Source organism: Osmia bicornis, chromosome 7 (genome assembly GCF_907164935.1).
Source record: "Osmia bicornis bicornis chromosome 7, iOsmBic2.1, whole genome shotgun sequence".
Lineage (NCBI taxonomy): Eukaryota > Metazoa > Arthropoda > Insecta > Hymenoptera > Megachilidae > Osmia > Osmia bicornis.
This window is the reverse complement of record NC_060222.1, coordinates 2,602,457-2,615,351: the sequence shown is the minus strand read 5'-3', so window position 1 is coordinate 2,615,351 and position 12,895 is coordinate 2,602,457. Positions and strand designations below refer to the sequence as shown.

General features: G+C 32.4%; 2 protein-coding genes across 2 annotated transcripts; one reads left to right on the top strand and one right to left on the bottom strand.

Moving 5' to 3' along the window:
- The first annotated feature begins 2 nt into the window (after positions 1-2).
- LOC114874273 lies at positions 3-2,564 on the top strand. The gene is made up of 10 exons (XM_046286525.1): positions 3-136; positions 216-263; positions 336-520; positions 589-709; positions 789-928; positions 980-1,317; positions 1,387-1,592; positions 1,668-1,905; positions 1,986-2,375; positions 2,466-2,564. Exons 1-10 carry the CDS (start codon positions 3-5, stop codon positions 2,562-2,564), a joined length of 1,899 nt encoding a protein of 632 aa, XP_046142481.1.
- A 9-nt stretch (positions 2,565-2,573) lies between these two features.
- Positions 2,574-4,537, bottom strand: LOC114874283 (cilia- and flagella-associated protein 300-like). The gene is made up of 6 exons (XM_029183449.2): positions 4,297-4,537; positions 4,113-4,194; positions 3,965-4,034; positions 3,729-3,901; positions 3,493-3,665; positions 2,574-3,417 (listed from the first exon to the last, which is right to left on the bottom strand). Exons 1-6 carry the CDS (start codon positions 4,389-4,391, stop codon positions 3,219-3,221), a joined length of 792 nt encoding a protein of 263 aa, XP_029039282.1. The 5' UTR covers positions 4,392-4,537; the 3' UTR covers positions 2,574-3,218.
- Positions 4,538-12,895: the final 8,358 nt, after the last annotated feature.

Sequence of the window (12,895 nt, the reverse complement as noted above, 5' to 3'; positions counted from 1 at the left end):
AGATGAGGATTATGTCATGTTACTTTCGGCGTCTCATAATAACAGCGTTATTCGTCACGCTGCTGTTCTGTGTCATTCAAGTTCTACGATCAGAATTGGGCTTTGCTGACAATGATCTGTCAAATTTGGATAAATTGTGGGCAACTTCTTTAATAACATGATACATTACAGTATAATGTTTCATGTTTAACTGTGATTAATTTATGTCATTTCAGAATACACATATCTCAATTAATTAAGGAATCCAACCAACCTTCTGTTAGGTATACCTATAAATGACAAAAAAAAAAATGATATTTCTTTACAAGTATTTGATTATATTTATGTATCTACAGGGAAGGAGACGTGGCTTGTAAGCTGCCACACTTGGATGTTTCTAATCCAGAAATCACAAAATTCTTACACGATGTTCCTCCATTGTCTTGCACGCCTGAGGATTGGGTTATACTTCGTGGTTCAAGACTTGTAATTAGCAACAGAGCAAAGAAAAAATATGGATCCATATCTTGTTCTTTCAGTGGTGAGTTATACAATAATATATCCATTCATCATGATTATAATGTGTACTTGTTTATATTGTATTTATAGAAATTCTCAGAGATGATGATTATAATGTATCATTTATGCCTTCTGTTGAATCCGATGACTCCTATGTTCTGAAACATAGTGATTTTGTTAATGTCAAATGTGAATCAAAAAATGGAGATGAGTAAGTTCAAATTAATAAGAATATACAATTAATGAAGTAAATGAAATTTCTTATCTGATTTATCCATTTGTTTTTTTAGATGGCACTCTGTTATGGCTGGAGTAAAGGATGATCCTCAGGTGAAAGAAAAGAACCGATGGGAAAATGTTGGAAGCAAGGCCCTTAAATTAAATGTACTTATGTTTGGTTTTGACTCCCTGTCTAGAAATACATTCATACGTAAATTGCCGAAGACATATCGCTATTTAAAAGAATACTTAAATGCTTTAGTCCTAGAAGGATACAATATAGTAGGTGATGGAACACCACAAGCACTCATTCCTATTCTTACTGGAAAAATTGAACTTGAACTACCAGATACCAGAAAACGAATGGGTCTGAAAGCGAATTATGTTAATGTATATCCAATGATATGGAATCAGTACAAACAACATGGATACATAACAGGATTTATGGAAGATGTACATCATATTGGAACATTTACATATCGCTTAAAAGGCTTTAAAGAACAACCGACTGACCATTATATGAGAACGTTCTATTTAGCTGCTAGCCCATACTTTAGATATTATAACAAATATTGTGTCGGAGGCATTCCGAGACATATGGTATTTTTCAGTTTTTAACATTAGTAATTATACCGCGCCTATGAAATTATTATATTGTTATTGTTACAGGTGATGCTGAATTATATTAAAGAAATTTTCAATGTTCATAAAAATCAACCAAAATTTATGTTTGGATTTCACGGTGAACTTTCACATGATTCTTACAACGATATAGGAGTAGTTGACGACGATTTACACAATTGGTTAAAAGATTTACACGAATTTGGTCATTTAAATAACACAGTACTTATATTAATGAGTGACCATGGACACAGGTTTGTGCTTACTCATTATGCAAAATTAATCCAACATTGAGAACAGTGAATTGATACAGTAAATTTTATCTGAAGATTTGCAGAAATTCGCAATACTGTACAGGGTAAACAGGAAGAAAGATTGCCATTCTTTTCATTTGTGTTTCCTCCTTGGTTCAAAAAAGTATACCCAGAAGCATATGCAAACTTTCTACATAACACGCATTATTTAACAACGCCATTTGACGTACATAAAACATTAGAAACCATATTGAATCTTGAAAAACCGAAAATCGGAAACCGTCACGAAAGAGCTATTAGTTTATTTGATAAGGTAAGTGTAACTTTGTAGCCTTTATTACTAGTCACCCATATCATTCATTTAATAATAATAACCATTGTATTTTATAACAGGTACCATTAGATAGAACGTGTGCAGATGCTTTTATAGAACCACATTGGTGTGCTTGCCTTAGTTGGCAAGAAATCTCAGTTGATGAGAATAATGTAATTGCTGCAGCTAAATATTTTATTGAATTCCTTAATAAATACACAGAAGATCATCGCGATATATGTGAACCGTTAAAATTGAAAGAAATATTATGGGCTGCTAAACTTATACCTAATAAAGGTTTATTAAAATTTCAAAAATCTGGAGACCAAGATGGTTTTATAGGAGATTTTAGTGCAAAAACAAAATTAACAAGTGAAGTTTATCAATTGAAAGTAAAAACTAAACCAGGAGATGGATTATTTGAAGTCAGTATTACTTACGATATAAAAAAGAATGCCTTTTCTACCAAGGTAAGATATTTCGAAGTGAGATAATTATCGAGCTGCTATTGCATTCATAAATTAAACCTTGAATAAAAATGTACAAAATCTAAATTTCAGATTTCAGATGTTAGTAGAATTAACATGTATGGATCTCAAGCAAGATGTGTGGAAAACTCTTTATACCATTTACGAAAATATTGTTACTGTAAGGATTAACAAATTAATTTTTAACGATTAAAAATAATACACAGATAACATATGACCGTTAGATTTAACAAATTAACTTTCACAACAAAGGGTGCTGTGATTAACACTATGTTTTGTTCTTTATATTTACACTTTATTTTTATTTCTAGTCTTTAAAAATATACCGTAGAATTCTATTCAGTTAGTAAATAGTACGAAGGAATATAGTAATTATTTTATAATTTTGTTTTGCGTATAACATTTATACGTATAATAGTTCTAATCTTGATAAAAGATGCCAATTTTTCATTTTAACTCTAAGTATCTACAGTAATAGCTATACGTTTAATGCGGTAGGAAGATACTACACACGACAATAGACCTAAATCATTTATGTATACTATACTGTGCCAAATAATCATTACGGAATGCCAAACTACTATTAGTTATTTGATAGATAAGACGTATATGAAATATAGAGTAATGCAAACACCTTTAACCAATTAAAATCAAACATCCTCAGTTATTATTATATTTTTTGAAAGTTCGTGAATGTAAAGTATATAACAAATGTATGGTGTAAATAATGCATAATATCATGTAATAAATCCATCATTGTGGTAAAACAATGTTTATATAATAAATATTATTTTATTGGAATATATATATTTTATTATACAGCATTCACTCGGAAATACAATATTCTCCAAATTGATGTAAGAATGTTGTAATTTCGCGAGTAACACTATCTACTAGTAAGAATCCAACATTTTGTGTATGAAATGGATCATACGGAAAATATGCTTGTCCTCTATTATCTTTGGCTATTATTTCCAAAACTAAGGTACTAATTGACAAATCTGAGTCTTTGTCTTTTTGTACCCTAGAATAATTACAAGTATTTATTTATTGAATTCCAAAAAAAAAGAAAAAAACATTTATGAAAATATTGTACAACCTGATTAAATCTTTATAAATAGATTTTGTAACTTCTAGGTATGGATCTAAAACATCTTCATATTGACATAATACCCCTCCAAGAATAAGCAATTGAAAAATACGAAATATAAATTCTTCTTTCTCATCTTTGAAATATAAATTATATTGTGGACAATCTTCATCCAATAACATCTACAAATATTAAATTAAACATAAATTTATATTATTAATATAACTTGCAATAAGAATTCATACTCCTCTAAGATTATCCGAAATTAGAAAACCATCTATTTCCATATCATATCTTTTGCAAATGGTCCCAGACTTGTGTATAACTCCGTTTTCGAAATCTTTTAGTTTATTGAAAAATGACATATTTAAAACAGAACACGGCACAGGTTTTATTTCTACTGTTGTCGCTATTATACCTGCAAATTATATTTTAAAAAATTGGCGAAATCTAATATTCTTTAAGAAAGAATGTCCATTACCTTGCTTTATCCAACCATTCCCTTGTTTTGTTAATAATACCTTTGAAACAGTAGCATCTTTAAAGAAAGCCTAAGATAATTAAAAAATAATGAATTAACATTACAATTCTTAATTATATTTAAATTTATTAAAATTAATTTCATTAACTTCGGCTAAATGATATTTGTGATACTGTTGAAAAGGTTCATTGAATGAAAAATTTTGTATAACAAAATTGCCCTTTATTCCCCTGCAAAAGTGAAAGATATCTTTATTGCATAAAATGACAACTATAAAATAGTAATAACATTTAAATTGTAAACATGCGCGATGTATCAAGCATATGAATTACCATTTAGCAAGATGTTGTTGTATAGCTTTATCGTTAATTCCCAAATAATTCTTTTGTACAAGAGGCACAAACGTGTAGTTCGGTTCGATTTCCATTTTTAAACAATTGTATCGTTACCATAGAGACACAAGGCATGGCAAAGATACAATATTGATTTAACTTGACAATTATACTATGTTCCCGTCGGTATCTAAATTTAAAACCATAATAACATAAAAGTGAGAGGAGGTAAAGCAAAAATTAGAGAAAAAATAAACTTTAAAAAAAAATCCCGCAGCCAATTCGCTCATATTATTTGCTGCATAATTAATAAATGTACCATAAAAATAATGATACAGTAATTAATTAGTCATCAAATAATAACGATTGCCCAGGTCTCACCACGAGGAGGTTGCTGCGGTTTGGAGACCCGCCCTACCTCACCCATCCGCCCTCCATTTATGCAAATTTTTATTATTTTCATTCGATAAGAGCATCCCCTTGAAGCACGTTTGCAAAACATCTTTGTTGTGCAAAAGTAACAACAAAAGGAGCATTATTTCTATTTACTACCTACCTATCTACTTATCTACTTATATTTTTGTTTATCAATCCTACTTTAACAGTTTTTTTATTTTAGTTACAGATCTGTAATCAATAATAATATGCAATTGCATATTTGTCCTACCTATTTATAAATACTAAGGATACTTATTTATACGAGCGCTCGTAATAATACTAAAAGTTTACTTAAATCTAAAATTTCCTAATTAAACACTGCAGCGTTTGATGATTATATCTTGATGACTTTATGGTCATTAAGCTATAATCATAAAAATTTAAGGAGATATAAACGAATACGTATATGAAATTGTTGATTTGATTATTCTTACCAGAATAGTACCTGAAATGGACTAAAAAGAATTAGACATAATTTTCAATAGTAACAATTCCCTTTCCAATCATTTTCACCTCATCTTACTTAATTAGATACGTTGAATTTCATCCTCTGATCGTAGATTTTATATTAGATTTCCTTTGGTCCTTTGTTTATAGATTCTATAATTCATACTTTCTATAAAAATATTTCTCTGTAACAGAAACTCATTAATTGAATTCATAAACAGACAAAAAAAATTAAAATAGCTGGAAAGAAGATGCATTAGTACACATAAAATTTTATAAAAATCAACGTGATTGTTAATAACTTGTTTCAAAATGAAAAGAGGAAACAGCAATTGAATATAAATACCAATTGAAAACAAATAGTACCAAAATAAAGAAAAAAAAGAGATAGAAAAATATATTGTTATTTAGTATTTAGTATTTAAGTTAAAAATAATATTTCATTTTATTGTATTTGATATTCGTTCATTTATTGGTGAATATTATATAATTTTTTAATTGAAATAATTGTTTTTCACTGCAATATATTCACATCCATGATTCTACTTAACTTTATTAGATTATATTATACACCTTTATGGTACAAATTTGTTGGAATTTGTAAAATTTAAAAAAAATCGCGAATGGACTTTAACTTATATAAAAAGAATTTGGAAATTTATAAAGGTGCATTGCTTTAATTAGCTTCTCCATAAGCTCAAAAATAAACAACACGATCAAAAATTAAAACTGAACAACTTCAACAACAATCATCCACTACTTTCGTTTAAATAAAGCACAATTAAAAATTAATGAGTAATTTTAAATGAATAAATATTCCTTGAAATATTTTGTCTCCAATTATCATAAAATAAAATGAAGTTTCATTTGAAATAAAACTTTTAATAAAGTTTCGCTTAAAACTTTATTATATTTAATAATACTTTGAAAACATTTCGTCAGTTAAATTCATATAAATTTTAACAGTATTTCCAACAACCAATGCTCAAAATTTTCAAAATTAAAAAAAAAGAAAAAAAAGGATGGCGGCGGGGCAGGGGGGTGGGGGTACAGGGGAACCTGAAAAGAAAAGTTTGACTGCCCATAAGAGCAATCCCTAAGCAAACCCTATAAAACAAACCGAAATCACACGCAACACTAATTTCAAAATTGCAAACATTCTGAACTATGACAAAACATCGGCTGGCAACGAAGGGTTTCACGCCCCCTAGTCTTACGCCAGACGCTACATACCACCCACCCCGCCTGGACGTCGTAACGCCAGGACAGAATGCACCCCTTCGCTAAGAGCGCTACCCGCCCGTCCAACACGTTGCATCCAACGGTGTCAGATTGACGGACGCCCATAGTATAGACAAAAGGACTGCAGTTTAGAATATGGTAACATATTTTCATATGTTCCATATTCTAAAACTGCGCCTGCAAAGGCCTAGTAATGCATGGGTTTGTCTCCCATGAGATGGTGTTCACGGTCTCAGGCCGCGGAATCCTTAAAAGGACTCCCACCGAATGTGAGTCATAGTTACTTCCACTAATTAACAATCGCGAATTCATTCGCAACACTAATTTCATTAATTATATAATATGTACAAAATCGTACGCGTGAAGGCTGCTCCATTATGCGCAACACTAAGCTGAAAAAAAGAAAAAAAGAGAAATCGCGAACTGTAACGCAACACTACTCAAATCTACCGAATTTTGTAAAACGCAACACTAATCTAAAAAAGGGGTACAGCCAATCCAAGGCTGTACCACGGCAGCTGGTCCATAGCTGCCTTATGGACCATGGCAACTCCACTGGATCGTTTTTGGGCATTTCTAATGCAAAACGCGAATATTCATTACCGTAACACTAATTAGGAGGGAACTCTATAAACTAATGCAAAGCAATCGCGTATTTATAAGTCGCAACACTGGGAAACAATCGCGCTAATGTCATTCGCAACACTATCTTTAAGAGACATGCAATTAAAATGCAGAAAAGGGGGATTCTCAAACCGTGAATTTTTTACTCGCAATACTAATTTCATTAATTATATAATATGTACAAAAGCGTACGCGTGAAGGCTGCTCCATTATACGCAACGCTAAGCTGAAAAAAAGAAAAAAAGAGAAAACGCGAACTGTAACGCAACACTACTCAAATCTACCGAATTTTGTAAAACGCAACACTAATCTAAAAAAGGGGTACAGCCAATCCAAGGCTGTAGCACAGCAGCTGGTCCATAGTTGCCTTATGGACCATGGCAACTCCACTGGATCGTTTTTGGGCATTTCATCATATATCGCAACTCTAATGCAAAACGCGAATATTCATTACCGCAACACTAATTAGCAGGGAACTCTATAAATTAATGCAAAGCAATCGCGTATTTATAAGTCGCAACACTGGGAAACAATCGCGCTAATGTCATTCGCAACGCTATCTTTAAGAGACATGCAATTAAAATGCAAAAGATGGGGATTCTCAAACCGTGAATTTTTTATTCGTAACACTAAAGCAATCAACATTAAAAAGCAAAACTCTACCTTAAAGCAATCAATATTACAAAGCAAAACTTAAATAATTTTAAAGCAATGTAAAAAGGAAACGCGATATTTAAAATTCGCAACACTAATATATGTATAAATGAAAATCGCGATAATCATGCACACGCAACACTAAATTGAACCGTAATAAATATTCATTCGCAACACTAAATTGAACCGTGGTCAATATTCGCAACACTAAATTGAAAACGCGATTTGCCCAAAATCATGGGGGTCACGGGCCCCCTCTTGTCCTGAAATTACAAAACTACAACTACAGACGAGCACAGTGACAAAGTAGTAACGATAATGATTTCCCATCCTTTTTAGCAAAAGGATGCAAAATCATTAGTAGTTCCCCTCTTGAAAGACAGTTTGTCGGGGCTCTTCGGCATATAGCCTTTTCTTTCTTCGGGTGGTCCACCCACCTGAAACTTATATCTAAAGCTCGAGACTTGCAAATTCGCAAAACCAAAAAAAAAACAATCAACAAAAAAGAAGAATCGCGAAACTCTAATTGACACGTGGACGAAAAAGGACTTTATATAAGTCGTTGTTCGTGCACACGTGCCGTGCTCGAGCAGAACTTGTGCGTTTCGTGCCATCGCGATCGCGTATGACGACTTATGAAGTCGCCAAAAATTTGAAAAATTGTACAGACAGAATCGAAAGCGAACGACATACTCCGTTCGTCGATTGTATCGTCAATTCTTCAAATATATTCCAGGTACAGGTTGATCACGCGAAATCGCGCCTACCCGACCAAGAGACTGTGACAACCTGCCCCGGCCCTACTTACTTACGATCTATCACACACACCAGAAGGTATACTACCTACCTACCTAACGCTATATTTAAAAAAGGCAAAATCACATTCTCACAAAAATTCATTCTACGACCCCCATACACTCCACCCGGGCGCAAGACCTACACTAGAGAGAACGTCCCGGGACGCCTCCGACACCCGAGTTTCATCTCACATCACACTCTACGGTACGTACCATTTTTCACTGAAATCGTCTGGCAAGGCTAGCAATCATTGCGTATAATGATAATTACAAAATTTAATTAACTACTTTGATATAGAATATTTCATAATAATGGTAATAATCATGGTAATAGTAATGGCAATATAGTAATAGTAATGGTAATAATATTATTTGGTTTGTACGTTCATCGTACATCTTGTTGAATAAAATATTATTTCAAATTAAAAGTTAAATGAAAAATTTATTAAACCGACGCAATCCCACAGCCTAAAAACACACACACCATATGTGGAGATTACGTCGTGCACGATATACTAACACAATGCCAGCCGCTAATAATTTTTATTCTTATGAACTAGGTCATCGTGCCCATTGTCTCTACCCATCCAAGTAGCACCTGGGCACGTGAATGGGCTTTGACAATAAACACGGAAGGGGTTAAATCTGAAAATCCTGATCTAGAAACATGATTAATACATAAACATCTAACGGGCTAATATTTCACAATTTTAATTTAATAATAAAAGTGACTCGACTTTGTAAATATAAAGCTTTAAGAACAAATACTGAAAAGCGAAATAGAGCAACTATGACGCAAACATGGTGCACTGCTAATATCGGCTGGCAACGAAGGGTCTCACGCCCCCTAGTCTTACGCCAGACGCTACATACCACCCACCCCGCCTGGACGTCGTAACGCCAGGACAGGATGCACCCCTTCGCTAAGAGCGCTACCCGCCCGTCCAACACGTTGCATCCAACGGTGTCAGATTGACGGACGCCCATAGTATAGACAAAAGGACTGCAGTTTAGAATATGGTAACATATTTTCACATGTTCCATATTCTAAAACTGCGCCTGCAAAGGCCTAGTAATGCATAGGTTTGTCTCCCATGAGATGGTGTTCACGGTCTCAGGCCGCGGAATCCTTGTAACTAATTTGATCAATTAAATAATAAAAAGGATTGAGTTTAAAAACCAAAAGGATTCCCACCGAATACTAGTCAGTGCATCGTCATATTTACTCTCGCGCAACACTAATTTAAGAAATGCAAAATTTTAATAAAAAAGAATTTAATGTCTCTAATTAAGAATACTTTGCAATGAAACAAGAATTTATTTTGAAAATTAATAAAACATCCTCGGGCGACTTCCTCCTCAGAGTGAATTTTCAAGAATACGCAAAATATGTTGAAATAGATCACTCTGGTTTGGAAATCTACCCGTCACGAATTGTCTTCTTGCACATAAATTGTTCATTTTTTTATGAACGTGTAAGGAATTGAACTTTACTATTCGGAAAAAATTCTCAAATTATATTTGAATTGACAATATATAAAATGTAATTAAATTAATGTAAAAGCATAATTAATATGTATATCTAGTATACATATTATAAAACCAATATTATATCGATTTGAATCTTTATGATAACTAAATCAAATGATATCCGACTTCTCCGTTAAAGAAAAACTAAATAAAATTGTTTCTGTATTTACTTAATTTGAAAATATTTCATATTCCACGTTTTATTATAAAATTGTATCATGAATATTTAAAAGCATTCAAATATTTCATAAATATCTATTGCAATATGTGGAATAGAAATAATATTTAAACGCGAAGTGCAAGAAGATCTAGCCTGAACTAAATGAAATAAAACACAATAAAAATGTTACTACACATGAGTATATGCATACCCATGGTCACTGTGCTCGTTAACCACATATACAACCAGTAGCCCGTGTCGATTCGGACCATTCGTCCTACGACAGGATTGGGCACCGGAGGAACCATAAAACATGCGACTCACCGTTCGCAGATATACTCTTCTTCCGTCAGTCAAACACCAGGTAGGAGGCTGCCTTGTAGGAGAAGACGGACGTCGTGAAGAAAGCCATCAAGGATGTCCGGGATCTCGACAAAATCCAGAAATTCATCTGTAACAAAAAAAGAAGAATTACGGTTAATTTAGAAAATTATCAATTCTTATTGTAGTAAAATTATATATAAAGTTGGATTTTATAAAATATTAGCAATTAAAAAGAAATCTCAATTATCAAGTGTTGAAATTGTAAATTATTCTATTTTAATAAAAAGCAATTAAGTAAAGTAATAAGATACTTACGTTCTTTCGCCCAAGACGGAAGTCGTGAAGAATGCCATCAGGATATCCAGGAACTCGGCAAAATCATAAAATTCATCTGTAACAAAACGAAAAAGAATTATGGTTAATTTTGCAAATTATCAATTTTTATTCTAATAAAATTATATATGAATTTGGATTTTATAGCAATTAAAAAGAACTCTCAATTATTAAACGTTGAAATTGTAAATTATTCTATTTGAATTAAAATTAATTAAGTAATAAGATACTTACACTCTTTCCTTATGGAGCAGCGCCCAAGACTCCTCTTCAGTGATGTATTGACTCTACTTCCGCGATTAAAAAAGAACAATCAGAGCCGCGATGCTCTAGAAAATATTTTATAATACGCAGCAAACACTGACTCTACTTTCGCGTGATTCCTAATATAATTCTACAAACGCAACTCTATTCAGGGCCAGTTCACCCTTGAAAACATCAAAACATTGGAATTATGTTCGTACAAACACTGGCTCTACCGACCGCCTTGCGCGCGGCCACAACAATTCCTGGAAGAAAAGATTAGTAGGGAGGTTGGGGATGGGTGGAGATATGTATACAAAAACAATATTCTTCTTACTGAGCGTTGGTTAACGAAATACTGTTATTAATGCCCTGTAAATGAACATATCTATGTTCGTGAAATATCTTCAACGAACCCAAATACTGATAAAGTTAAACGTAGATTCTAGATTATATCGTAATATTGAAACGTTTTAAATAATTGTAGATAATTATTTCAATGAATATTACAAGAATAAAGATCAATTACTACTAAATATAATAGACTATTTTATTAAAGTAGAGGATTCTCGTTGTTAAAAGCGTACTACACATTGTTGGAAACTCTATTATGTCGTGATTTATAAATTATCTAAATTCTTGTCAATAAACAAAGTCCAATAATTAATCAGCATGTGATTTAATAACGCGTTTCCTATTTTAATTAAAACTTGTACCAAAAGTTATACATTATAATATAATTACTACGATTTAACAAAAACAAATTGTTTAAAATAATGAAAATGTAATCAAATAATTGCAGAAGAGAAGCAATCATTTGCAGTGGAATACAAATTGTTTCAATTTTGTTGTAATTTAAAACACGTATCAAATTACTAGTTGAAATTATTTAATAAAATGAAAAATTAGTTGTTCTTTTTCCGTTAATTAATAAAAGAAAAATAATTTCTCTAATCTTTTCTTCCTTGACGTTGGTACCAGTTAATTATCAAAAATTCTTACAATTAACAATGACTTCATAAAAAAAAGTAATAATAAATGTTAATAATTGATTACAATAAATTAAAATGTTACCAATCCCTTACGAAATATCAAACCAATGTTAAGTATCATGGCATCGAATGGCATAGCGTTCTTTCAATAGCAACAAAATATCTGTAACAAATAGAAAATACAAATTTGTATAAATAAAATTTAACCAATGGCAATTAAAGTTGATTAACAAACGATCGAGCTCTATAATTTATGTAAAATATTATAATAGGTAAAGTACGCATACCTAAGTAAGTATGTAATATGTATACGGAAGGACGCTCTGAAATACGTCTGATCACCTCGGCGATCGCGAAAGGAATGACGCCACCGTCCCCCAATGCCGGACGTTCGAGAGAGCTCGGCTTGGAACCGAGCACATAAACGAAGAGGTCTCGGAACAGTACGACTCTCCACGAAGTACGTTGTTCAATTCGTGCCTGAAAATCAAAACATTAACGATGTTCAACAAATTATCGATATAAAAGGGAAATAATTCAGATAATACTGTTCCAATCTAAGGTTGAATTCACGACAAGGGTACAAAATTTCATCTTACGCATTTCTGAAGACAATGTGGAATTGATGGTAGACATCATGCAGCTCGATTTCTCTCAAAGTTAACCTTCGGTTGTTCGTATCTTTTATACCACGAAAACAATTGTTGGAAGACCAACATTTGATTACGATAACCCTACGAACTCACTGCCGGATATCCCACCATCCAATACCAATAATTCGTTGAACTCTAGGCCGGATGTCCCACCATCCAATT

What these genes read in the sequence shown, in the direction of transcription:
- LOC114874273 (XM_046286525.1), top strand. Translation starts at nt 3, where the DNA reads ATGAGGATTATGTCATGTTACTTTCGGCGTCTCATAATAACAGCGTTA. An exon ending in ATGAGTGACCATGGACACAG is followed by an intron (nt 1,593 to 1,667) that starts GTTTGTGCTTAC and finishes TTTTATCTGAAG; the next exon opens with ATTTGCAGAAATTCGCAATA. An exon ending in AGAATGCCTTTTCTACCAAG is followed by an intron (nt 2,376 to 2,465) that starts GTAAGATATTTC and finishes TCTAAATTTCAG; the next exon opens with ATTTCAGATGTTAGTAGAAT.
- LOC114874283 (XM_029183449.2), bottom strand. Translation starts at nt 4,391, where the DNA reads ATGGAAATCGAACCGAACTACACGTTTGTGCCTCTTGTACAAAAGAAT. An exon ending in CAACAACATCTTGCTAAATG is followed by an intron (nt 4,195 to 4,296) that starts GTAATTCATATG and finishes TCACTTTTGCAG; the next exon opens with GGGAATAAAGGGCAATTTTG. An exon ending in ATTTATAAAGATTTAATCAG is followed by an intron (nt 3,418 to 3,492) that starts GTTGTACAATAT and finishes TAATTATTCTAG; the next exon opens with GGTACAAAAAGACAAAGACT.